The sequence below is a fragment of the Artemia sp. Qi Xiang Cuo genome, chromosome 7 (genome assembly GCF_049724085.1).
Source record: "Artemia sp. Qi Xiang Cuo chromosome 7, ASM4972408v1, whole genome shotgun sequence".
Classification (NCBI taxonomy): domain Eukaryota; kingdom Metazoa; phylum Arthropoda; class Branchiopoda; order Anostraca; family Artemiidae; genus Artemia; species Artemia sp. Qi Xiang Cuo.
In genome coordinates this window covers 20,340,678-20,368,384 of record NC_142800.1, presented here as the reverse complement: position 1 = coordinate 20,368,384, position 27,707 = coordinate 20,340,678, and the positions used below count along the sequence as shown (strand labels likewise).

General features: G+C 35.0%; 1 protein-coding gene across 4 annotated transcripts; it reads left to right on the top strand.

Moving 5' to 3' along the window:
• Positions 1-271: 271 nt before the first annotated feature.
• LOC148950039 (uncharacterized) lies at positions 272-27,378 on the top strand. 4 transcript variants are annotated; one of them, XM_089091420.1, is made up of 4 exons: positions 272-412; positions 15,674-16,215; positions 21,899-22,033; positions 27,239-27,378. In XM_089091420.1, exons 2-4 carry the CDS (start codon positions 15,688-15,690, stop codon positions 27,311-27,313), a joined length of 738 nt encoding a protein of 245 aa, XP_088947546.1. In that variant the 5' UTR covers positions 272-412; positions 15,674-15,687; the 3' UTR covers positions 27,314-27,378. The 4 variants fall into 4 exon arrangements, with proteins under 4 accessions (XP_088947546.1, XP_088947544.1, XP_088947545.1 ...); XM_089091418.1 differs by lacking the exon at positions 272-412 and adding an exon at positions 5,551-5,629; XM_089091419.1 differs by lacking the exon at positions 272-412 and adding an exon at positions 5,571-5,633.
• The last annotated feature ends 329 nt before the right edge of the window (positions 27,379-27,707 follow it).

The window sequence follows — 27,707 nt, the reverse complement described above, 5'->3', positions numbered from 1 at the left end:
CTTGAAGTCCATATATTTTAAGACCTATTTTCGGTAAAAAAAATGGAAATTATTTTAGTTAATTTACCTTTTTTGCATATCATTTGTATAAGTTTTTCATTTGATCGATAAAAAAAAAAAGAAAAAAATTGTGACGGGAAGTAATTGTGGAAACATGTCCCTGATTTGGCGTTTTGTGGTTTTTTTTTATGATAAGAAACTTTAGATGAATTATGGTCATAGGATTGTTTTCTTCAGTTATTCTTTCAAATACTGGAATAAGTCATGAAGCTTTAAAATTTATAAGAAGATATTCAACTAAAATTCTCATTTTTATTCTATGAAGTCACTGAGATATTAATTTAAAATGCAAACTTTTTAATTGTGCTGTGAATTGAAATTTGACTGTTATATATTGACAGTATATTTGCAGGTAATTTTGATGATTTTTTCTTTATTCCCGTGCTGAGCCAGAAATTTATTCGTCCTGGATTACTCTGAATCCTCATCAATAATCGTCAAAGGACCCCTTAATAATCATGTTTTGGGTAGAGATAAAACTTTATCGTATGATCTCATGACTTGGGACCTTTATTAGGTGAGGGTGGCGCTTTTGCGTGGACCTTCAAGCTGGGAGCTTAATTGAGCCAGAGTTGTGGAAGTAGCCTTAGCCCTATGGAAACTCAAGTTAGGATCTTTAGTTAGGTGTGGAGCTACAAAAGGCCTTTACCGAATTGAGATTGAATTTTGACATGTCTGTGGCGTTTTTGCAAAAAGGGTATAAACAATTTTTTTTTTCCCGAATATGAGTTAAGCATATGGTTCGAAAGAGCTCTCGGGCCGAGTTATAAGTTGCTCCAAAAGGCTGTAAAAAGAGTTTGAGTCCTTTATCTTCTAATTGATGAACAATTCAGCAATTTGGACATTTTCGGTGAATTTCGATTGAAAAGTTAACCAGAAATCAGTCTTTAAAGCTTCAAGTTTCTTAAATTCTGATTTGTGAGAAAGATTTTTTCATTGTGTGTTTCATTTTCATTCTGGCCTTTTGTAAAATTAGGAAAAGTGGACCTAGGCCAAAATTCCACGGATGTATTATGTAAGAGTGCCGCTAGTAGCCATAACAGCGTTGACGCTTAATTTTGATCCATGGCGGCCCCTCCTTATGATTTCCCCCAAGGTGCTAATTTTGGGACTTCCGATTTCCTGCTTGGAATATCGGAATAATTATAAACATAAAAATCGCCCTCGGGATCGTCATTCATTATTTATATGTATTATTACTATTTTGCACGTTAGGATATTTTCAAACCTTAGGAATTTTGGCTAGTGAATCCTGGTACATTTTATAATTCTCAGTGGTAGGCTTGGTTGAGACCTTTGTTCAGCGAGTATACCCAAGTAGTCTTAGTCGTATAACGCTCAAATTGGGACTTTTGGTAAGTGAAAGTGCTGCAAGTAGCCGTACCTGTCGGGCTGGTGAAAGGGAATGTTAATAACGAGAATGTGACAAGCAGCTTCAGCCATGTGGACCATCAAGTTAGGACCTTAATCAAGCAAGAGTGCCACAAATAGCCACAGCATTCTTTAAGAGGATTCGTTACCTTAAAGATCATTCTGCAGGTGTCAGCGTCGACTTGCCGTCTCAAAGACAAAGGGAGCATTAGTAAATTTTCCCTGCACCACCCAACGTGATTTCCGTAAAAGTTGACAGGGGATCTTCAAACTATTATGTTTTTAAACTAGCAAGCCGATGTATATTCTTGTTGGGTAACTCTCTTGCCTTAAATGTTTCTAAAACTAGTTTTTTAGTTTTTTCTCGTATATCCCAGGCTTGCCCTCAATTATCTGAAATTCATATATCCAAAGGCTTTATTAGTAGACCAAAGGATGGCCATGTCCGTTTCCTAGGTATCCTCCTAGATGAAAATTTATCTTTCAAACACCATATTGATTTGATTAAAATGAAGGTATGCAGAAACCTCGGTATTCTAAGAAAACTAAAACATATCTTTCCAGGACCAATTCTAAGAATCCTATTTCATAGCTTAATTCATTCTTATGTTTCCTATTGTTCAGTCATATGGATGTCTACTTTCCCTTCTTTTCTCAAACCGCTTTCGAATACTTATGATAAAGCTGTGAATCTTATGCAGGATGTAAATCGCTCGGCAACTAAACCGTTACTTGATATTAAAAAACTTTATATTCTTTCCTGTGCGTCTTTCGCTTTTCTTCAGCTCAATGGTGATATTCCTAGGTCCCTTAGGTTTACGTCTTCTTTTGTATCTGAGAGAGACGGACTGATTGCCCTCCAATCTCTTTTTATTCTTAGAAAGGACACTAGAACTTTTAATTGTGAATCGAATTAGCTTCTTAAAATGTTTCAACGATTCTTCGATGTGTTTCAAAGAATAAGTTTTCAGAGAAAAGTAAAGAGCTCTATTAAGCCAAAAATGGGCAGATATAAAGTCAAATAAATAGAAGAAATTTAATACTCTAAGGAATAAATATCAATATAGGTATATTAACCTGACAATCCACGGTCATTTGTTTTTTGTTTGTTTTTTTCAGTAAAGCCTAAATTATGTTCTGGTCTTGAGAAGGCTGGGGGTTGTCAGCCCTAGTAATGTTAATGTTTGCTCATTTTGAGTTTGACTCGGCTAATTATTATAATATCTGTTCGTTTTGAGTTTCATTTATTTGTTGATAGTGATTTATGGTAGTTTTATGCTTGGAAGACTATTTTACTTTATTTCTGCCCATTTTTCACTTAATGGAGCTCTTTACTTTTCTTTGGAAAATGTAGTTCATGCAATTTTTTTTTAAATTAATACGAATATAAGGCAGCGTTATTCAGCCCGGGGGGGGGGCTGCTCCTCCCTTATGGGTGCCAATGAACGGTAATTGTCACAGACTTTTGCAATTTTGTAGGTATAACAATCTAGTTGTAACCAATACAGTATTTGGTCTTAAAGTGAACCATAAGTTAACACAGTATTCACATGATGGTAAGACAGTTAAACTTATTGATTATGTTATTGTAAACCAAAGACTGGAAGGATCAATACAAGATATTAGGATATATAGGAGTTATGCTATTGATGTTAAAAGAAAAGATCACCATCCAGTTTCTGAAGGGTAAACCTAAGATTTTGGAAGGGTAACTACCTTCCAGGAATCTATGACGTTGGTAGACCCCAGGATGGGAATTTGAGAGAAACTTTCCAGGAACAGTCAAATAATAAGCTGTAGAACTTAAAATATGACAATGTAGAAGTTGAATGAAATAATTTTACGAAAATAGTTTGTGAGTGGCTGATGTCTTAGCGAAGAAAGTTAGGAATGCAGCTAGGAATATTAGTGAAAATGTTTTATGTTTAATAGAGAGAAGGAGGGGCTTGTAAAAGAATTATTTGAGTGATCGATCAAATGAAAATAAGAAGAATGAAAGGAAGTAGAGAAATCATTAAAATATGGACTAAGGAGATGTGAAGTGGAGGCCGTGGAGAAAATTGTCGAAGATCTGGAAGATGCAGCCAGACGGCATAATAGTAAAGTATTGTACTGGCATGTTAATAAATTGAGAGGGAATAGTCAATCTGGACTTGTCCCAGTTAAAAATAGAAACGGGACCACAATTAGTGATAAGGAAGATGGAAGTTATAAGGAAGATGATAAGTGATAAGGAAGATGGAAGATAAGGAAGATGGAAGTGATAAGAAAGTTAAAAGAAAGATGGATGGAGTATTTTGAGAATTTGTTAAACCATGATAAAGTTACAGGAAAAGATATAGAGGAGAATGAAAAAGTGTTTGACACTTTGGGTGGGAAGGAAGATTGATTTTGTGACGAAAAATTAGTTACAGTACTGATAGGATTAAACAATAATAAAGCCCCAGGCGAGAATACGAAAACAGAAAAGAATACGGTGGGTACAGTGAAGATATTAACAGTAGAATAGTCAAGGCCTAGGGTGTTTTTCGCAGCTGAAAAAAAGTATAGAAGAATAGGAAGATAAGTATGAGAACCACGATTAAAATATTGGAAGCTATAGTAATGACAGTAGTCAAATATGGTTCTAAGCATGGGTGGTTCGGAAAAAGTTGGGAGATTTGCTAGATTTGCAGCCTACGGATTTTTTTTGGTTACCCGACTGACTGACCGTATCTCAAACAATAGGCTGTCTGAAAAGTGTGGATCAATCCCGTTTTCTAGGGCAATAGTGACAGAAAGGTTGAGATTGCTAGGGCATGTTCCGCGGATGACGGATTGTCAAAAATCCACTCCGTAGATACTGAAAAATCAATTTACCATTCTCCCCTTCTGTGGCGTCAATAAATAAAAGTGTGAAGAATGGGGGAATGGTAAATTGATTTTTCAGCATATACGGAGTGACATTTTTTCAACTAAAATACAATAATGCATTTGTTCAATGAAAAAACAAAAAAAAAGTATTTTTCAAGAACTATAGCGAGTCAAAAAAATTGGGGAGGGGGGGGCAAATGCCTCCACAGTTAACCCAGCACACCAATGAACATTTACATTTAGTTTGACAACCTTGCCAACCTTTTGCTACTGGACAGTCATATAAGAGTAAACCCTTTGTTGAAGTATCAATAAATGAAGTAACTCTTTCCATTTTGGGTTTTCTGAAGAATTAAACTTTATTGTTTTTTGCTGTTTTACTATTAGATTTCCCCCTCTTTCTCATCTTTTGCTATTACGTTACTTCCTGTATATAATAATTTTTATATAAATTAATTTTTTCTTGACGTAGGCTATTAGGATAATATTTTAAAATTTAGAGGTAGTTTCTATTATGTGGAAGACAATAAGAATAAAAGGGCCAATACCTTTCAGGGTAGGACCAACATGTAGTTTCTAAAGAAAAGCAGTTGCAGAATTAAGAAGGATACAATACTGTTTTAAATGTTACTCGTATATAATACTCACCGGGCCTTGATATATTGTGTAGAATCCTGTCCCTGGTACAAACTGGGGCCAATTGCTTCTAGCTTGTAGTGTCGAAGGGTTTCATCTCCCTAGCTACGGTGCTGTAAGCTAGGTCTTTTAACCAAGGCCGTGTCCGGGATTTTTCGGGGAGAATTCGGTTCAAGGGGACGATGTTTGCAAAAAAAAACTTTACAAAACACATCCAGAATTTATTTATATGCATTTTTGTTACTTTTTTTTTTAGTCGGACAATAATTTTTTCTAGGGGGTGGGAGTAGGATAAAAACAGGTTACACCCCTTTGATCGGACTTGCTTTTACCATCTCTGGAGACTTTTATTTTCCTTACTTGTTTTATAACATTTATCACTCCGTTTTGAGGATGTTAGGGGGTTGCTTCTCCCTCAAAGACTTGAAATCCTCTTAACTGTTGAATACGCTGCATCCAGTTTGTGTTCCAGTGCCCTATCTAAATATGTTGATACCGAACAACAGAACTGATTCTCTCATATTTTAAAAGTGAATATCAGGCCCGCATTTTGTATACTTTTGGTAATTAATGTACTTTCACCATCTGGAAATATTACTAACGGGACACAGATGGTTTATAATTTTAGTATTATAACAAACTCACAAAGGAAAAATAGAACCAGGTGTAATGTTCTAAGGAGTTACTTATTTTTGTTGTGATAATTATTGTGAGTATGTCTAATACTATCTTTATAGGCTATACAAAATATTTAGAAGGTATACTTATTTAATCTTTCTTTATCTGACTGAATGTTTTGAATATTTTTCAGTCAACTGTCACAACGGGGGATATAGTGTTTTTAATTTTATATACAACCCAGGGCCCTATACAGGATCTTTTTCGGGAGATGGGGGGGGCTACAAAAAAGGTTTGAAACACGCATCAACGATTTGTCTATATTCATTTTGGTATGTTTTTGAGTCGAATGAACATTTCGGAGGGCGAGGGGTTCGAACCCCTAACCTCCCTGGATACGGCTTTGAGACGATCAAAATCATAGCTGCACTTTAGGAAAACTTCTAAACTGGGAAGAATATCTAAGGCAAATGTATTTGGAATATAGTGGTAGAGTATCAATATATTCATTATAACGCAATAATAGCAATTTTTTGTCTGAAAAAAATCAATAATTCATATTTTAGACTAAGCAAACATAAAATTGTTCTTAGAACTGTCTAAACAAGTGTTTATAATGAAAATTTCCCCTCTGTTGGTGATTCCTTTTAGGTATTTCCTTGGCACTTTATTAAAAGAAAGACTTTTTTTTACTGCTCTTTCGAAAACATTGTGTATTAATTATCTCGCATTTGTAAGGCAAGGGGATAATACATTTTCATTAGTTTATTAGACACCCCCTAGGTACATTTATGAAAAAAAGAAGAATTTTCAGGATTCTATCTTCTGTTCTGGAAATATGTATAAAGTGGAAAGGGTTATTTTGTCGCTATTTCCAACAAGGAAATAATAAATACATGGACAGTCTATGGGGGAAAAAATATGTTTGTTTGTTGATTTTTGGAAATTTTTTGGACTAAGTACTCCATAGACCCTATACTGGCGATAATTTATTTTTCGTAGTCCATTCGACTTCTCTAGATTAATCTATAGGGGGAAAATGAATAACTCTCAGCATTTTTTTCTTAGATAAAAAAAAGTTCTGGGATTTTTTCTTTCTGAATGAAAAGAATACGAGTAAGCTAATAAGTAATTTCGACCAAGAATAGTAAATCGGACAATTGTAACCAACTATAGAAAGGAACGACACGGCTCAATAGCAAAACTCTAAAAAACGGCATTTCGATATCAATAGATATATCAAAAGAAGTAAATTGTTATGCTAATTCCAAATATATAAAATTCATTAAGTTTAGTGTGACCCATTAAAAGCTATGAGCCTTTGAAAATTTGCCTGATTTTCGAAAAAGGAGGGAAACGCCCTCCATAAGTCAAAGAAATTTAACGAAAATCACACCATCCGATTCAAAGCATTAGAGAAGCTATAGAGGTTTCAAGTTCCTATCTGCAAAAATGTGGAATTTGTATTTTTTGCCAGAAGAAAGATCACAGATGTGTGTTTATTTTTTTTCCCAGAAGGTGATCATGTCGCACCAATAGTCCTAGAACATCGGGAGATGGCTCTGTCGAACGAAAATGAAAAGCTCTAGAGCCCTTTTTAAGTGAACAAAAATATTGGAGCGGAATTAGCCTCTCTCCTTGCCCCCTTTCCCTTCAAAAGCGTCGAATCAAAATTTTGAGATAGCCATTGTTTTCAACATAGTTGAACAAAATGTCTATTAACCATGTCTTTGGAGATATACAGGGACTTAGCTCCAGAATTTTTATTAGGGGGGGGGGGTCAAGAGTGGCTCACATCCGGAGAATCAAGGGGCATGGGTTATATAATATTTGTTCTCTCCAAATTATTGGGGGTCAAATACTCCCCCTCCCTCAGCGATGCCACTTGAGATAACAAGACCCCCCCTCCACAGCCCCTGGGGAAAAGTCTCTAAGTTATAAAATTTTCCCATTGTGTACGTATAGTGTTTGTTTTTGGAAGTGTGTATACATTGTTCGGGCGGGGGGGGGGATTATCTGCAAGTGGATATTTTCCATGGGGAGAAAAGTATCCGAGGGAGGGGACTTTTCATAGGAAATTTTGCTTGGGGAAATCTGCCACAATTCCTATTCGAAATTCTTATTATTTGTCTTGCTTTCTCTTTGCAGAAACAATTTTGCGTGTGGAGATGTTAAGGGTAATTGTTTGGGGTAAATTTTTCCCGGGATTGAATTGTATAGATAATCTTCCCATGGGGGGGGGGTATTTTTCTGTGGAGGTGAAGCTGAATTCCCTGGCATTATTTAAAAACGATCGGAAGTTAAATATAAATAACAAAATTTTTTCAACTCAAAGCAAGGAGAAACACTAAAACTTAAAACGAACAGAAATTATTACGTATATTAGGGGGATGGTCCCCCTCCCCTCCTTACGCTAAATTTTGAACGTTGTCTCCATTCTTAATAACGGCTCCTGAAATACAAGATTTGTTTAAATAGAACAATAAGAAGTTGTTTTTTTTAAGTACCAAAAAGCTTTAGCGTAAAGAGCAAGGTGTTGAGGATGGTGCAACCCCGCTGACATACGTAATAATTTCTATTCGTGTTATTGTTGCTCCTTACTTGGAGTTGAATTTTTTGTATATAATACTTGAAGAACCCTTAAAATTAAAGCTTTTATGGTTCATTACTCAAACATTATTACATAGCTGTCATACAGTTTGATTATATAGAACGAATTATAATATGAATAGTAATACTTAACTGTGTGGGCTAATCAACAAAACTTTGGTTTGATTGAGATAAAATTCACAGATTTACAAATTAATTTGGAAAACTTCTTATGTTTCTTAATTAATGGGCTAATTAGGGTATTGCCATAATTGGCTAGCATAAGTGCAGAGATGAAATGGTAGATAAGCATAATGTGTTCTACTTGCTATTAATTCAAAATAGTATTTAGGTTACCTTGTATGCTTACAGGAAAAAAGTGAATTTGAACAACTTCTGTAATACATATAATTATTTGTAGCATCCTGTATTTTTTTCTGTATTTGGCTTTCTTGCATTCTGGATTGGGGGATAAACAATCCTGGGTAAGTTTTATGAATTTTCGTTAAAATGGTCTGAAAACTTCTTTAAATTAAGTAAAGTTATAACTAGACGTTTTTTTCTCAGCATCAGATTCTGGATGGAGGAGAAATCATTTTTAAATACTCCACTTTAATTAGAGTAATTTAAGTGGATAATATCTTGTTTGCTGCTCCAAACTCTAAAGTAAGCAGCTGCTTGCCGCGGCAGAGATACTAGCCACAAATCCACAGGGATTTGTTGTAAGACAAATCCCCATCCTTGGAGAAAAGTATATAATTGAGACACAATCCTTAAACATTATATTAAGCATTATTATTGTACGTCCTGGATTTTCTAAACAATAGTGTTTTTTGCAGGTGAATATTGGGATGTTGTTAAATCCTCATTGAACATTGAAAAAATAATAGCTTCTTAACAACACAAAACAATATATATACATATAACACAAAACATAGGCAATACGTATCTATAAAACTAGATCAAATAAACTGACCCCATATAGTAAAACATTCAAAAAATAATAGCTTGTTGATAATACAAAACAGTGTATATATAACACAAAACATAGGTAATATGTATCTAGACAAAGCACAATAACACAACACATAGGCAATATATATCTATAAAACTAGGTCAAATAAACCGACTTCATATTCGTAGAACATTGAAAAAGTAATAGCTTGTCAATTGCACAAAACAGTGTATATATAACACAAAACATAGGTAATATGTATCTAGACAAAGCACAATAACACAACACATAGGCAATATATATCTATAAAACTAGGTCAAATAAACCGACTTCATATTCGTAGAACATTGAAAAAGTAATAGCTTGTCAATTGCACAAAACAGTGCATATATAACACAAAATAAGGGCAATATGTACCTATAAAACTAGGTCAAATAAACCGACCCCGTATTCGTAGAACTTTGAAAAAATAACACCAATAACTTATACCAATTATAAGTAAGTAGCGACTCGGCCCAAGACTAAAAATACTCTTAAAATATAGGGAAACTGCTAAGTTTAGGAAACCAAAATGTCACTAAATATAGGAGAATAAGATATGACTAAAATATAGCATAATCACTAAATATAGGAGACCAGTGGCTTCGTTGAGGGGGAGGGGGTAGTTTCCCCCCCAATAACTTGGAAAAAAAAATATAATTTATTAAATAGCCTTAGAACTATTGCTCGATGTAATTGCCAAATTTGTTATATTTTATTTGAGCAGACAATTTTTTTTATAATCCATGCTCGTTTTTAACATAAGAAAAACGAGAAAAATAACTGTCCGTTACACTTCATAATATGTTTCACATAATTTTTTTTTTACCAAATATACTGTCTTTGGAACCTCATCACCAAGTAAAATGTGAGCCTACTACTACTACTACAACTACAACTGAGTCACTCGTATCTACGTCAGTCGGTTCAACAGGGACATATACTGCTATAACTGATACCCTGAACTTACTCCCTGTCTATGTACCTCATCCTTCCTGCCAGAGTAAACAAAATCTATATCACCTAATTTCATGCTTCCTACCCTTGGGATGTGAGTTTCTGAAACTTCCAATAATTCCGTTTTGAATCGTCTGAATTCGTCAGTCAAAATGTCGATACGATAGTCATTTGAAAGTCGTAACATTCCAAGTTCCATTTTTCATGTTCTTTAAATAATTGAAATTATTTTGGCCTCAGTAAAGCAATGATCCGGGATACCAGTGCATGACGGGGATCAACATATCTTCTCAATTCTACACCGAAGCACTTAAGCCGGCTTAGAACCGGACGGCAAGAAGTCCCTGGGATCTCCAGTATGAATCAAGGCTTTGTGCAATCATGGGTCCATCTTGGCCACACCATGGTTTTCAGCACTTGGCGATGCTCAACAAGAGTCATAATCATGCACAGACAGTCCCAAGCCTATTACCTCCGACTCATTATATATTCATGCCTACAAATATTATGCTACTACGGGGAGGCAACCCATAGTAGATAAATTAGCTAGGAAGTGGCTTTTCAGCCCGAAAACGCCTGTCAAAAACAGATCGAGCCCAGAAGAATTATCCGTTGATCAGAATCCCGTGCGAATGCTGTGTAGTTTACTAGGCCATAATTTCCTCGAGGGGCGCCACTCCTCAAGTGGGAATAGAGTTGACCGCAAGGTCCCCATTCTTGTAGGTACCCCAAAATAGTCGAGGCAGCCAATGGCCATAGATCTGGATCTTACACCCTGTCACAGTTGTCCTCCTATAGAGGATCCTCCCCCGATAGTGTTCTGCGTCACCATGCAATTTAACTCATTACTGAGAGAAGGTTTGTAGCTCATGAGGCGTGTGGATACGCCGGTGGGCCTTGTTGAGTGTACATTTGAGGGGTTTTCTTCCTCCTCCACCTGTATTTTTGGCCCCGGGCGAGGGTGCCCCAATTTCTATTATGGACCCCCCAGGGACAAAGTCCCCCCTTGGTCCGTGCCTCCTAGGAGGTACCCTACATATCTATAGGGCGTTCCCCTATCGCCACCTTAGGACACGTTGAGTGGCCTGGGGAAGGCCGCTAAAGAGCAGTAGACTCAGAAACCTTTTTTTTCCTTCTTTTTTGAGCCTAATTAATTGCAAAATTGAAAAAATGTTCTATACTTCTGGTTTCGCCACATTTCCTCAGGCCAGTGTTTTCCCCTGACATTTAAGGGTCTTTTACTTCCTAAAATCTATCAGTTCAACATTAGATTCTCTTGTTTTAAAAACTTCAAAAATTTAAATTAATACACTCTACATCTGCAAATAGGATAGAAATGGAATCATTGAAGAACAAGAAGGTAGATATGCAGTGAATATAATTTCCTGAATTAAAAAAAATCACTGAAAAGGAAAATAAGATTTAGTGTTTTTTATAATGATATTCCTACCATAACTAGATAGGTCAAATTGGTTGTAGTTTGGTCATGGAAGTTTATAGAAGGAGATTGACTCCAGAAATCATTTAATTGTCTTAATTTTTATTTCCAGTATTTAAATAAAACTCCGATTCTCTTATTTATCATTGAAATGCCTAATAAGCGCTGGTAACGTCCTATTCCTTACGTTTTGCATTCACATATTCGCCCATAAATGCAGAAATGTCTCTATGTATAATACCGTGCTGACTTCTTGCTATTTTCGAATTTTTTAAACATTTCTTTCAATTTTCCCGAAGGTTTCAAATGTTTTCCATATGATTCTCCTATTTTTGTTGCCCTCTTTAGTACTAGAAGCATTGGTTCGAACTAACCCACGGGAGGGGGGAAGAGTTTTTTTTTTACCTTTTTGTAATGAAAACAAGGAAAATAGTGTTTTTGCTAAGTATAGGAGGGGGGGATTTTTTTATTCTACCTTCTTAATGGAAATGAAAAACAAAATTCTTGGAATCTAGAATGTCATCTAGCGATATGTGGAGCGAACCATTTATTTTCCAACTTAACACTTTTTGCGTTCAGACTAAAACCCTATTTTATGAGGCTTAAACTTAAAATAAAGAAAAAGGCAATTAGAAACCTCTCAGCACGTCTGAAACCTCTCCGCCAAAACAAACTCCTAGGTACATGTTTTGTTTCAATACCAGAATTAATTAGCTCAACATAAGAGCCTTCACGATTGGATGAAGTCCAAGACAGTTTAGCGTGTTTGTTGTATTTGCGTTCATTGGCTTGCGCATCCACTGTTTTATTTGGAGCTGGGGGAATGGAGTTTGAGAAGGAAAAACTAAGCGCGTACTAAAAACTAGAATAGTAGCTCCATTTGTGGCAAAGTGAAGCATCGTCAATCTATCCACACGTTGTTTTACTATCCTTGCCAAACAGTGCCAAAAGTTGCCAAAAATGTGGAATTTTCAATTTTTTGCCAGAAGAAAGATCACGGATGCGTGTTCATTTGTTTATTTGTTGTTTTTTTTCATTGGCTTGCGCATCCACTGTTTTATTTGGAGCTGGGGGAATGGAGTTTGAGAAGGAAAAACTAAGCGCGCACTAAAAACTAGAATATTAGCTCCATTTGTGGCAAAGTGAAGCATCATGTGTCTATCCACACGTTGTTTTACTATTCTTGCCAAACAGTACATCGTAACGAGCTGCAAGTAGGGAACGACGGGTGCTAATAATAACGAAAACTCTAAGAAAATTATTTTTGATTTAAAAATACATATATCAAAAGAATCATAATTTTAGACATATAAATTCATAACGGTATATTAAATGATATCCACAAAAATTAAAAATTCTCAGGAGTTTGCCGGATAATCAAACAGTTCGTGGTAACGAACTGTAAGTAAGGAGCGACCCGGCTCAATGGTAACCGAAAGTCTAAAAAACGGAATTTTGATACCACTAGATACATCAAAAGAAAAAGATTTTAGTTGTGATTTTAAATATATAAGTTTCATCAAGTTTAATCTTACCCATCAAAATTTACGCGCCTGAAAAAATTTACATAATTTTTGAAAAAAGGGGAAAAGCCCCCCTAAAAGTAATAGAACCTTAATGAAAATCACAGCATCAGATTCAGCGTATCAGAGAACCTTACTGTAGAGGGTTCAAGCTCCTTATGTGGGAGGATCTTTCCATGAAGGAAGTTTTCATGGGGGAAGGGATATTGCTATGAAGGGGGCGCCGGACTCCCCAGCATTATTTTGATACCATTATTTAAAAAAAAAATCAGAAATTAAATATAAAAAAAAGTTTTTCAACTGAAAGTAAGGAGCAACATCAAAACTTAAAACAAACAGAAAATATTAGCTATATGATTGGGTTCCGAGGCCGTATCCATGGGGGGGATTACCCGGTTTGAACCCCCCCCCCCTCCGAAATTTTTGACCGAGCCGAAAATAAGTCGAAAATTAGTAAAACCTAGGTAAAAATCAGTAAAATTAGTCGAAAACTGAGTCAAAAATTAGTAACCCCCCCCCCCCCGAAAAAAATTCTGGATCTGCCCTTGTTGGGTTCACCCCCTAGTCAATACCTCACTCTTTAAGCCAAAGATTTTTTAGTACTTTCATAAGAGCTATTTATTCTAAATAACGGCCTTTTGTGATTAGGGGGTCATTTTTAAAGAATTGGAACAAAATTCGAACTTTAGCTTAAAGAGCAAGGTATTGACTGGGTGGCAAACCCCCTAATATACGTATTAAAAATATATAAATATAGAAGTTCGTTACGTAAGTTAATTCGTAAGTTACGTATATTTATTAATAATAAAAGCGTTCGTTAAACGTTCAACAAGTTTCGAGAAAGCCATTTAACCAAATAAAAGTAAAATTAATATGCAAATTTTGTTTTAATTATTCATGTACGGTGAGCCAAAATCAAAACCTGCATTAATTCAAAAATGTTCAAAAATTAAATAAAAAAAACACGTTTTATTAACTGAAAGTAAGGAGCGACATTAAAACTTAAAACGAACAGAAATTATTCCGTATATGAAAGGGGCTGTCCCTTCGTAAACGCTTCGCTCTTTACGCTAAAGTTTGACTTTCTCACAATTCTGTTTTTTTTAAACGATAAAAACTTTAGTGTAAATAGCTAGGCGCTGGGGAGGGGACAGCCCCTTTCATATACGGAATAATCTCTGTTCGTTTTAAGTTTTAATGTCGGTCCTTACTTTTAGTTAAAAAAACTTGTTTTTTTTATTTAATCGTAAAAACGGGCAAGATATCCCCCAATAGAACGAGTAAACTCGAGGGAAATTGCAACATAAAATTCATTATATCATAAAATTCGGTACTGGTGCATTATGTGGACATTAGGGGGGGGGGTAAAGCATAGCATATATTAAATACGTAACCTAACCTAATCTAGGTACCTTTCCCCCTTAAACCCCAAGAAAAAATTGTTTAAATATTGTAACTCATTGAGAAACCACGGCTTTGCAGTCATTTATGTATAGCGGTCTCTTGAGAATAGCCTGTTTGACGGGTTTTTCGTGAATGGTTTCCTTGTACAATATATAGCTGAGTCCACATAATGCACCAGTACCTAAATTTCTTCTGCAGAAATTCGAAGCCACTGTTTACAAGACTGCGAAGTTTTGTGTTTTTCAGAGAAGAGTAATCGTTTGAGGTTTACTTGTTAGTTTTTGTTGTTGTTTTTTTGTTTTTTCAGCTAAATCCTGACTAAAAATACAACCGAGGCTCAATTTAAATGGAATATTTTACTACTGACTGTAATTGCTTTTAACATATTACTTCTCTTCTGCAGAGATACTTTTGAATTGATTTGGTTTTTATTTAGCAATGGCGAATAATAAGCGAGTATGTAGGCGGATGAAATTACGTCGCTCAAGATTTTCCGAGGCTGTTGGTGACGTCAAACCTTTTTTCTAACCTTCATAGTGACTTGTTCAAGGTTTAAAATTGAAATAGATAAATACCCCTCCCCCCCTCAAATGGTGGTTGTATCATGTGCGCCCATATGGGGGGGGGGGCAGAAGGGGGCTCTTGCCCCCCTGGCTGAATGATGCTGCCTTATTTTTATATTTTTGTTCTGAGATTTCTATTATATAGCATTAAAAGTAGCAATTAGACGAAGTTTGCCCTCCCCCCTGGAATTCAGCTTATGGGCGCCCATGGGTTGTATGGATGCAGAGGGGATACTTCCCTACGCCGCAGAAATTTTAGGGACGCAAAATTTTGAATAAGTAATCTAGCATATATATATATATATTAATTGCGTAATATTTAGAATTTTATTTTTAATAAAATAAACTAGAGGGTGCAGTTGGCATTAAGTATAAGCAAAATGAATTCGAACTTATAATTTTTTCCATATCTTTTCCCCATATAAAGTAAGCAAAGTCATATTTAAATAAATGAAAAATTTGGTAATAAATGAAAATTTTGTTAAGACTTGGCCTCAAAATTTTGAAGAGACATTGGGAAGAGGGGCCTAATCAAGATTTTATATGAGGGCAAGAGAGGCCAGAACCGTCACTGCCCCCTGCCCTATTTTTACGGTGTTTGATTTAATTTCGTATTGTTGGCATTATATGGAACATTTTCTTTTATAAATTATTTGTTTCTTTGCAGAAGCCTGTATAATTATGCCGAAAAATAAGCCCGAATCTCGCCTTAAAGAATACAAACTCGTCTCTCAGAATGCTGACGAAGACTCCAAAAATCTATTGAAAGGTCTTGGAAAGCCTGTCAAACCGCGTAAAAAGTCATGTGCCACTAAAACTCTCATTTGCCTTTTGGTCACGTGCTTCATCACTTTAATCATTGGCTTAGGCATGCTCGTAACCCTAATAATCCTTTATCCAGACGATGCTCTGAGCATCAGTGGATTACGAGAGATTTATCAAGAAATGATGAAACGAAATGGATCCTGGTATAGAAATTCTAGTCAACTACATACGACAGACCAGAATCACCTTTCTGATATTCCAGATAGTAGAAATTGGAGCGTAATGCATAATCAAAGTATGAGGAGTAATGGTACTTTGTTTAAGACGCCAGCATTGTTTAATGGAAGTGAGTTTGATAACGTGACAATTGGTCCCATGGATGAAAATGAACCACGTTTTGAATTAGTGGTACTGGAAGGAGTTTTGGCAACTTTACATTGGACGGTATTTCCTTCATCTTAGTCTTTTTTTTCAATGCAACTATTTTTTTCTAGAGAAAAATGTTTTTTCTTTTAACAAATTAATATACCAAATGTTTAATATTATTATTCGATTTATAATATGAGCATTTCTATGAAGATATAACTCGTTTATAATTTTTTCCCCTAAGAAAGAGGCTTGTCTGATTTGCATTCCTTTTTATTACTTAATTAAAAGAATAAGGTTTTTTTTGTAAATTAAAACTTAAAACGGATGTGAATAAAATGTATCAGGAGTTCTCCCCTCCCCCCATACTACTCATTTCGATCTTGCAAGAAGTTAAATGAATAAACCGGAATATTACTGGCACATATAAATTGTTTGTTGGATTGTTATGACATACCCCTTTTCTCAACTTTCTAGATTTATTTGTTATAAAGATATCAAGTCTTAGTTCCACGTGGCGTTGATCCTCCATGAAATCTATGTTACTAACAAAGGTTAGTAACATAAGGAAGATATAAATGTTAGTTCCTAAATATTAAGCTAGAACATTAATATTCTAGCAATTCAATTTATAAATAGCTATCTTAAGAGGGACTAATCTGTTTTCGAATCTACTCCATTCTGGAAAAGTCACGCAATGGTGGCAATTTTCAATATAATATGGCACTCTAACTTAGGCACTATTAGTAATGATTTACGGAAACGACACAGAAATCATTACTATCCTTAACCCTTAACTGGTAGGGTGTTTTTTATAACACTCATGGTAGGGTGGGGTCAAAATGACCCCAATCTTCTGAAGGGTACCAGTCAATAAAATATTTAGATGGAAACATGAACTTTTATTTTCAAATATATTGAAATAACTACCACTGAAACCAATAAAAAGTTTGTTTCTAGATGCAGCTTGAGCAAACAGTCCCTGCATGTTCCTTACAGACACTATTTTTACAGATGGCACAGTATAGGGTAGTCTTGCGGTCCTTTTCCCTGGGACAGATACCACATCGAGCTCGTTTGGCTACAGAATGTTGTTCCCCAGTGTTCTGGCTTTCTGCAAAGGGAATCTCAGCAACCTGGCATGTAAGTCGACAAAGTTCTCGTGGCAGAACTTTGTTTGAAGATCTGATGGTGCAAAATGGTTGGACCAAAGCCATACCTAACCTTATGAGGACCTCATGGCGGGAAATGCTCTACTCTTTATTGCTAGTTTTATTTACAAGCACAGAAACGTTCACACCAGCAACGTCTAATAGAGCAAAAAACACTGCCATTTGCCAACGGCGTGTTCTACGGTTTGTGGTATAGTTTGCGCATTTCTGGTCCAAACTGTCAACTCCACTCTTTGTTCAGTTGTAAAATTCAATAATTTCCGGTTTTCCCATATATTCGTCAACTTTAGGAGTGTGATGCATCGATGATATCAACACGACGGCCTTGATTATGTTTGGCACATATAAAACCACTGTTTTATCACTTTTAAAGCCAAAGAGTGAACTCCCTTCCTGGCGAGTTTTGTTTGGCAGGAAACTGTCAGGTATTTCACGCTTGTTTTTCTTTACAGTCCCTACATAGGTCAGCTTCTGTTTTAGAAGCTCATCTACAAGCTGAACGGAACTATACCAATTGTCGGCCGTGATATTTCTGCCTGAGCCAGAAATGGTCCTCAAAGTAAGAGCTGTCATAGTTGGTACCAAAAGATACTCGGATCCAAGCAGCTTGGCCTCCTTTCCACAGTAAATGAACGCATCGCAGAGATAGAAAGTATGGGTGTCTGCTAGGCACTGCATTTTGATGCTGTATTTGTTGGGTTTTGTAAGAATGTATATAGAAAAATTATATCTGTGTCTAAACCCGATAAGCATCTCGTTGATAGTGGCGATTTCTGAAGGAGAGTAAAGTTTGCTGCAGTTTCGAACAAACTGTTCGTAAATATCGAACATCGGTGCAAGCGGCATTTTTCTTTCTAGACGGGTCCATGGATCGCCAAAGCGAAGGCAGGCCTCAGTGTAGAGGAATTTTTTCAGGCTCATGGTCGCTCGAAAAATATCTCTCCCAGTCCCATCGCTGGCAAACAGGCCAGTTGCATCTTCGTTTCCTGACTTGAAAACTCCGGCAAGGTATATGAGACCAAATAATGCCCGAAGTTCTACCTGATCAATTTGCTTCGTAAATGTCTACTTATCCAGTAGATCGGCTGCAAAATTCGCACGACAGAGATCCATTTTTGGGTTGATATGCTCCACCACTGCATCAATAATATTTTCAGGGAAATGAAAACCCCAAACAGTTTCTAGTTGCAAAGGTTGAACTGTTCTTGCTGGTCCCTTGGGGCCAGCTCCTTCATTCACGATGTTTATAGCTCTGGTTCGGCTCAGGGGTGGTGTACTTTTTGACCACTTTTTTGTTCTGTCACGTCCTAGTAGCACATCCTTGCGGGTCCATCTTTTGATTCTCTGAGAAAGAGGCACATCATCGAGGTCTGGCTGACCTGGAGCTGGTGATGGCTGTTCTCCGAATTGACTTGAAGGAGCGGTAGCTTCATTGGATTCTTCTGCGCTTTCTTCTGATGATGAAATTTCATCTGGAACAAGGTTTTCCGGCTCGTCATTCGATGGTCTGTAGTCATCGTCGTTCTGGGAGTCGGATCCACTTGATAAATCGTCATCTTCTTCAAGTATCTGAATGATATCTTCCTCTGTAAGGCGCTTCTTAGCTTGGGTATCCATTCTTTCTCTAAGGGCAAAAGAAAATGTTAAAGTTTTCCATACGAATAACTTTTCGACACTGAAATCCGGAAAGAAAGGGTGAAAAAGGCCAAAACAGAGAAATTAAAAAGTGAAATCCAACTAGAATTTACAAAAAGACAATTAAGTCATTCTTGGCAATGACATAAATGTGTAATACTAGCAACAAATATCATATTTCTTCAAAAAACCAAATCTTCATTTTCATTTTTTTTGTAACGTTAATGGTAGAGTGGGGTCAAAACGACCCCATGTCACTTTTACCTCCTCTACCTTTGGTGCCAGCTACTCGACTGATTTTATGCTTCAGCACTACTAAGTTTCTAGTGAATACACGAGAAAGAAACGCTGTGCTCCTAACGGCATAGGAGGAATACACTCCTAAAGGGTCCTTGGGGTCAAAAAGACCCCACCCTACCAGTTAAGGGTTAATATAAGCCCTTGTTGGCTTCTCTGACCATTTCTTCTATTTAATGACCATAGGAAAAAGAAACAGAAAAATGGAAACACTTCTGATGCAATGGTACCCATCCAAAAATGCTATTTCCCTAAAAAGAAATCTAATTCTGGTACTTTTTTTTTATGTATTTTCAGTATACCTGGTATCCTTAAAGTGATTAATGAAGGGCTTAATATCAGCCTTAAAGGGCTGCTATCCATTCGGCTTCCTGGCGTTAAATCTAAAATTTAACATTTGTAAAAAAATCCACCCTGAAAAGTAGCTGTTTTAGGTGTATTTGCTGTTCAAAATAGAATAAAAAGTTTCTAAATAAAGAGGGCCATAACAAATTCTTGCTCTTTACACCTGAGATCAACTTTTTACCACCGCGACAATATATCTAAAAACAGGCGTTTCTCTTTCCAAACTGCCCTTACGCAAGCATAGGGTACCTGTTATCACCTAAGTACCCACATTGCCGACTCATTTCAAGTTTTCTTCCTCCAAGTGAAGAGAGGTCAGGGATCAAATACCCGCAGAATATTTGTTGAATCTTCTCTCAAGGAGAGTCTGAAATGTAGTAAACCTGAAAAAATTCGTTTCTTATTTATGATGGTGAGTTGTTATACTTTCTTACCTAAATTTACCATTTTTTTTTATAGACCTTGCAATCAGGCACGCAAACTAAAATTCTCGTTAATTTGAATAAAAAAACACCCATAAATACCGAAAAATGTGAGATTATAAAAGTCTCAAGCAGGGTTGCCGCCCGGTGAAAAAAATGAATCACTAAACTTTAGTGATTTTTTGGTTGATTTAGTTATTTTCTTCGATAATTTAGTAATTTATGCGCTAATTTAGTGATTTTGTTGTTTAGGTAATATAAAAATCACCAGTGATAAATCACTAGGGGTGGAAACCCTGTTCTCAAGGCCCCCCCATCTACATACTTCTCTGCTTGAAATGGTGTTTTGTTCTATGCGAAAAGAGTGACAATCCTTAAAGGAGATCAAGCATAGCTTTTGGCGGATTGTTTCCGACGTAAAAGCATTTAATAGTGATCTCTTTAGCACTATTACATATAAATAAGCTAAACGAAAATAGTCCATTCTGTTCAGGATATAATGAGATGCTCTTTTCAGTTATGTTATATCCTAAATCCTCTGACAAAATCCCTCGGAGGAGATTGGGAGGAATAAAAGGTAAACTATAGAATAATAGAGGATTTGCACTTCAAAATGCGTCTGAAGCAATTGGGGGGGGGGGCTTATAAGACTCATCAGATATTGATCTCTTTGTGGGCAGAAATTAAAACGTTAGAGAAATTGGAAAATTTTGTATTCAGACATAATTCTAAGGTTTCTTTTTTAAGGAGGTGTCAAGAGTGGGTATGCAGTTGTATTGTTGCTGATCTACGCCCCCTTTTTTTATATTCAACCGCCTGTCTTAATAGTCTGTTTTTGTAGATTTGTTTAAAATTACCAGTTACTGTGTTGACTTGTTGGTAGGATTAGAAATAGAAATTGTCAATTCCGAAAACTAAGGAATTGATATATCATTTTTTTCTTCAAAATTCTTAATGCAAAAACTCTTGATGCACAGTGTTCAGGGTGAAAATCAAATTTAAATATGGATAATAAGCTTACACCAAACTAACTGAAATAGGGCAAGGAAGAAACTCTTAAAAAGAAAGATAGTGAAATAAAATTGTTTGAATGGATTATGTGAAAACTTAGGCAACCGTATATAAAGGTAATAAGATAGGAAAATTGGGAATAAGATAATAAGGTAATAAGATAGGAAAATTTGGTGTTGATCTAATTTTTTTCTAGTTTTGAAATAAACAAAGTATTGCATTTTGTCATTTAATATGTCAGTTTAACTAGGCAACATTCACAAAAATGTGGTAGTGTAATAAAAACTTCTTGACTTGACTTAGATCTCCTATCCGGCGCTGCTCGACGTAGAGAATCCATCCGCTTCGGTCCGGCGCGAGTGTTTTTTTTCGCTCGGGGCGATGTTTGCCATCGCCAAGAACTCGGACAGGCTATCGAATCATCGTTTCTTCGTCACAAGGTCACTTCCAACCGCTTTTCATTGGGTTAAGTCAAAGAACGTCTTTGCGTGTGACTACAGGGGCATTCGAAGTAAGTGTCAAACCATCGTAAGGTACACTCAGCTGCTTGGGTAGAAAACCGAGACTGCTTGGTGAGCTACATCAGCTTCTCATTACTCACGAAATCAAACCACCTTAGATCTTCGATCCTTCTTAGGCTCTTCGTCTGGAATTTATCGAAGACCTTTATTGCATTGTGGTTTTCTGGCATGGCGACCTTAAATGGAGCCAGGGGGTTAAAAATTTTTTTTTTTCATGTCTGGTACTTTAAGGCAAAACGTATCAACTGTTTTCAAAACCAAACTGAGACAGTTTATTTCAGTCTTTTTGAAATGTGTTCCCATACATTTATAATTTGATTTCAGTTAAAAATAATAATTATTTTGGATTTTTATCCAGGAGAACTATTTGAACACAATGCCACTGGCAGTCCTGATCTGCATATGCACTGCTATTGCACTTATGATATTCATTCCGTGCGTTATTTGCTGTCGAAGAAAAATGAGACAACGTCGTAGAAGGAGACTCCTTGGGGTAAGACGCTTTACTTGACACGAAAGGCTTGAGATATTTGAAAATACATATCGTCTTATTTAGAAAAACAAATCGTATTTAAAGAAAAGACACTATGTAATATTTCTATGAAATGGTATTTATATAAAAAATATGTCAAGTCTGTTTATTGGGGAATGTGGCTTTACTGAAAGCCAAAGGTTTTAATGTCTGAGAACAGATACTGTATATTATAATGAAAAGCTTGTAAAATATTATATAACATACTTTTACACAACATGTTGCGCACCAACAAGTTGCTCCAAAGGTGTTTCTTTGGAGTAAGACGTGTGACTTGAAACAAAAGACCAGATATCAGAAAACACATGTTGAATCATTTATAAAAACAAATCAAAATTTAAAAAATATTAGATAATAAGGTCATTTATAAAATACCGAGAAAAATGTATTTATATAAAAAAAGTTAAATATGTCCATTTAGGTAGATAGCTTTACTGAAAGCACAGTAGACAGAATATACAGTATCGACAAAGGTTATACTCTCCATTAAAAATAAGTGACACAAATTTAAAACCACATAAGATTCATACTCCGTCTCGGCGCACGTGCTATTGGAGTAAGACGTGTTACTTGAAACAAAAGGCAAGATATCAGAAAACACATGTTGAATCATTTATAAAAACAAATCAAAACTAAAAAAAAATATTATATAATAAGGTCATTTATAAAATACCGAGAAAAATGTATTTATATAAAAAAAAGTCGACTATTTTCATTTAGGCATATAGCTTTACTGAAAGCACAGTAGACAGAATATACAGTATCGACAAAGGCTATACTCTCCATTAAAAATAAGTGACACAGATTTAAAACCACACAAGACTTATACTCCACCTCAGCGCACGTGCTATTCCGATGTACACGTAACGAGAAGCCTATGGAAAAACCTGTTTTTTTTTGTCCGACCAATAGCAACTAAACAAAGGTTCTGACGTATATTCCCAGAGTCAGTACTCGTGGTATCAAATGTGTTTCATGTTTGGAAAAATAAGACGCTACAGTCTACAGGGACTGGAAGCCAAATGTTTTAAATGTTTACGACAAATATTGAAACTTAAAATAAATAGGTAGTAAAATGTTATCTAAACTATTTTTACACAAAAAATTACACAGCAAAATGAAAAAAAATTAAAAATTTATATAAAATGTTTATGAGACATAGAAAATAAAATTAACTTCTGGAAAAATGTGTTTCTTTGGAGTAAGACGTGTTACTTGAAACAAAAGATCAGATATCAGAAAATACATGTTGAATCATTTATAAAAACAAATCAAATTTAGGTAGATAGCTTTACTGAAAGTACAGTAGACAGAATATACAGTATCGACGAAGGTTATACTCTCCATTAAAAATAAGTGACACAGATTTAAAACCACATAAGATCCATACTCCGCCTCGGCGCACGTGCTATTGGAGTAAAACGTGTTACTTGAAACAAAAGGCCAGATATCAGAAAATACATGTTGAATCATTTATAAAAACAAATCAAAATTAAAAAAAAATTTATATAATAAGGGCATTTATAAAATACCGAGAAAAATGCATTTATATATAAAAAAAGTCAAATTTGTTCATTTAGGTAGATAGCTTTACTGAAAGCACAGTAGACAGAATATACAGTACCGACAAAGGTTATACTCTTCATCAAAAATAAGTGACACAGATTTAAAACCACACAAGACTCGTACTCCACCTCGGCGCACGTGCTATTCCGATGTACACATAACGAGAAGTCTATGGAAAAACCTGTTTTTTTTGTCCGACCACTAGCAACTAAACAAAGGTTCTGACGTATATGTTTTCGTTTTGTATTTCTATGCATGTTATTTTTTTAAAAGACTAGGTTTTTTTTGTTATTTTTTTTTCGTTGAGAAAAGCTCCCGGACGTGGGGCTGAAATCTTCGGAGTATTTTTTTATTAAGTGTGAATTTTTTTGTTATTTATTCACTGCTTTATTGAAATTAAAATCCGTTTTTTCTTGCTTAATTTTTCGTAAATGGAAAAACAGTGTGGTCTAAGAAATTATTGACCTTTTTTAATAGGCTACTATTATTCTACTTTTTTACCTTTGTGTTTAAGGATCAATCCTTAAACATAATGAACCATATTTTTCTTCCAAACCGTAATAAGCCCCTCACATTTACCGTTACAGTTGATCATATTTATTATCCTTGTATATACATTCCTAATATACATTTCTGACCTTGTATATACATTGCTTGATCTTGCATAAATGTATATACATTTATCCGTATATACATTGCTGACCATCATTATATGCATCCGTATACAAACGCTGTTAACTAACAGGAATGGGAATTGTAAAACTTTTTAAAAAAAATTCACAGTCGTTAAGCTGCTCATAATAATTTAATTTTGATTTTAAATTTGATTTTGTTTTAATTTCAACGCTTAATGACTTTAGGTAAATTATTTTTGCTCCAATTATAAATTTCTGTATAATTTCTTTGAATGTCTTTTCTTTTCTTTCAGGCATAAGACATCAACAAACAATCTGCAATAGTCATGAATAGTCATTCTGACATACACGAGAAAAAACTTCTCCTTTGAATCAAAATGAATAAACATCACATAATTTCTGACTTTAGAAAACATAACGAATGTAAAATATACAAAAAGAGACTCTGTAATAAAAATCATTTGACAAAGCATATGGGAATTCACGCTTGGGATCAACCACGTGATTGCAAGATATGCCAATCAAAATGCTTGAATTATAATTTGACTAGTCATATGAGAATTCGTGCTAGGGATAAGCCCTATGATTGCGATATATGCAAAACAAATTACTGCAAGGCTTCTGATCCAAATCTGGTCCAAAGGTTTCTGATGTATTTGTGAGAATGTTCTTAAAGAAACTAAATATTTCAGGAATGTAGCAATGACCTTTTTAAAAGGCTAATATTATTAGATCTATCCTTAAATCCTTTAAACTATACTTTTTCTGCTAAACTATACTATTGAGCCCCACAGATTAACTGTTACAGTTCAATATATTTATTATCCTCGAATAAAACTATTCCAATAAGCAGCATATATCTCCCGTTTTTGCCATCATAAAGTCCCTGGAGGGAGTCAAATGATTTTCGCTAGATGATCAAAACGCAATAAAGTGCATTGAAAACCATTTTTTTTTTATTTTTCAAGGAGGGAGGGAGTTGGGGGTATTAGAAATATTGCGTCACTTCAATAAACCTTTTTAGTAGCATATTTTTGATAAATTCATCCTAAAGTGCATTAAAACATATTTACTACTGAACCCTCACACTACATTTGTCACAGATAAAACAAAAGTAATCTTTGAACGAAAACTATTACCATAAGGTAAGCAGCTTATAATCCATAGTTTTGTTATTATGAGCAACAAACAAGATTTAACGAGATTTGATCACAACTATTGAGTTTTCTACGTTTTATTAGAGCTTTAATGCCATCTTTTATAATTCACCTTTTGAAATTTTCTTATTTGATGGTTTACATTTTATAGGAGTCGAAAAATCTTTATAGGAGTCGAAAGTCGAAAAGCATTTAAAAATATAAACAAGATAAGTTTTATGTAAAAAAAAAAATTAGTAATTTATTAGCCTCCACATCAAAGAGTATGGGTAACTTAAAAAAGTGGAAACTGGCGTTAGTGTAGACGGAAAAAAACCTCAGCGCCATCTAGTCTCCGGCAGCACTTGGCATTTTTCACTATAATAATAAAAATAACTAATTTAATTTCAATAAAGCAGTGAATAAATAACAAAAAAATTCACACTTAATAAAAAAATACTCCGAAGATTTCGGCCCCACGTCCGGGAGCTTTTCTCAACGAAAAAAAAACAAAAAAAAACTAGTCTTTTAAAAAAATAACATACATAGAAATACAACACGAAGACACACTAAACATAGACTAGACACACTAATAACAACTAAAGACACGAAGAGAGAGAGAGAGAAAAAAAATCAATAAATAAGTAGGAGATAAAGTTTTGTTTAATATGTGAGTTTGTCTCCTACTTATTTATTGATTTTTTTTTCTCTCTCTTCGTGTGTTTTGTTGTTGTATTTCTATGTATGCTACTTTCTTTAAGAATTTTTTTGTTTCTTTCCGCTGAGAAAGGCTCCCGGACGTGAGGCCGAAATATTCGGAGTATTTTTTAATTATGTGTGTATTTTGTTGTTATTTATTCACTGCTCTATTAAAATTAAAACCCGTTTTTTCTTGCTTAATTTTTCGTAAACTAAAAAAGGTCATTGTTAAATTCCTGAAATATTTCATTTTCTTAAGTAACATCATCAGAAATACATGTAAATATTTGAATCAGTTATTTTAACCGAAAAAAGTGGGAATGAAAATTTAACTTGGCATGGCTTACAATACTGGGCTGTAGATTATGCAGATTTTGTTGATGAGATTATGTTCTATCTTATGTAAGAACTGTCTAGTATCTACTGCCATTTGCTCGGCCAATTCTATTGCAAAGACACAGAAAAATGGCACAGCCAGATTACCTACTAAGAATAGTCTAAGTCATGTTTTGATTATATATTTAAATAGTAAAACGTAATTAATACCGTCATTAATAGTAATAGTAAAATACCGTCATTTAATTCAGAAGAATTTAACCATGAAATTTAGCGATAATAAAGTCTCAAGTTTACACAGGTTACGAACAAAAGTTTAGAGCTAGGATGAAGCCTCAAAATTAAACTATACTTATTTGTCACCTTAAGAACATTTCAGCATCGACATTGACAGAATAGAAAAATATTACGGTGATGCACTGTTGGCGTAAAATGAGACAATTGTACATAGTAATTTCAAAAAATGATTTGAAAAAAAACGAAAAGAAAGAGTGAGTATAAAGAAAATTTTGTTTTCATTAAGCCTTAGCAAAACTTGAAAACACACATGCTTAATTTATGTTAGCTCCTTAACTCTGATCCCTTTGCATTTTACTCCTGAGCAATATAAAGTTGCAGTTCAAATCCGTCTGAAAGGATAACCGTGGCCCCCCCCCCCCTCAGCAAAATTTTTTTTTTTGTCAAAAAACTAAAGTTTTCAAAAAATAAGGATTTTGACAATATTTAGCCGCTGTATATGATCAGTTAAGCTTTCTGAAGTATCTTTATAAATTAACACAATATACTCTTTTTAGGTTCTAGTATCGGATTTAAGATCAGAGGAAAAAAAGTTTTCGATCTCCGACAGCTCAGATGACGAGGAAGCATAAAGTTTTCTCTTTTGTTCTTATATATATATTCACTTGTTGTCAATAAACGTTTTCTAGCATCTTGATTATATAGCGCTACCTTACATATAATAATTTTTTTTAGAGAGCAGCACTAGATAGCTGAAGCATTTTCCGTTTTGCAATTTATCATAAGAAAATTCATCTAAAGGGCCAGACACACGTAGCTTTTTTCGGTACCGATTTCCTTGTCAGCACCAAATTTTAAGGAAAACGGTAGCAATTCGAGCTTAAAAATTTTCTAGTTTTCAGTGCCAATTTATAAAAACGGCACTGAATTTCATCGTGATCATCAACAGGAAAAAAAACATGTTAAAAACGTTCTTCCTTAGTTTTTTGAATCCTGAACTGTTTCCTTCTCTTCAGCGGAAAAATC

Coding starts and splice junctions, on each gene's coding strand:
- LOC148950039 (XM_089091420.1), top strand. CDS start 15,688: ATGCCGAAAAATAAGCCCGAATCTCGCCTTAAAGAATACAAACTCGTC. Junction 16,216..21,898: donor TGGCAACTTTACATTGGACG/GTATTTCCTTCA, acceptor ATTTTTATCCAG/GAGAACTATTTGAACACAAT. Junction 22,034..27,238: donor GTAGAAGGAGACTCCTTGGG/GTAAGACGCTTT, acceptor TACTCTTTTTAG/GTTCTAGTATCGGATTTAAG.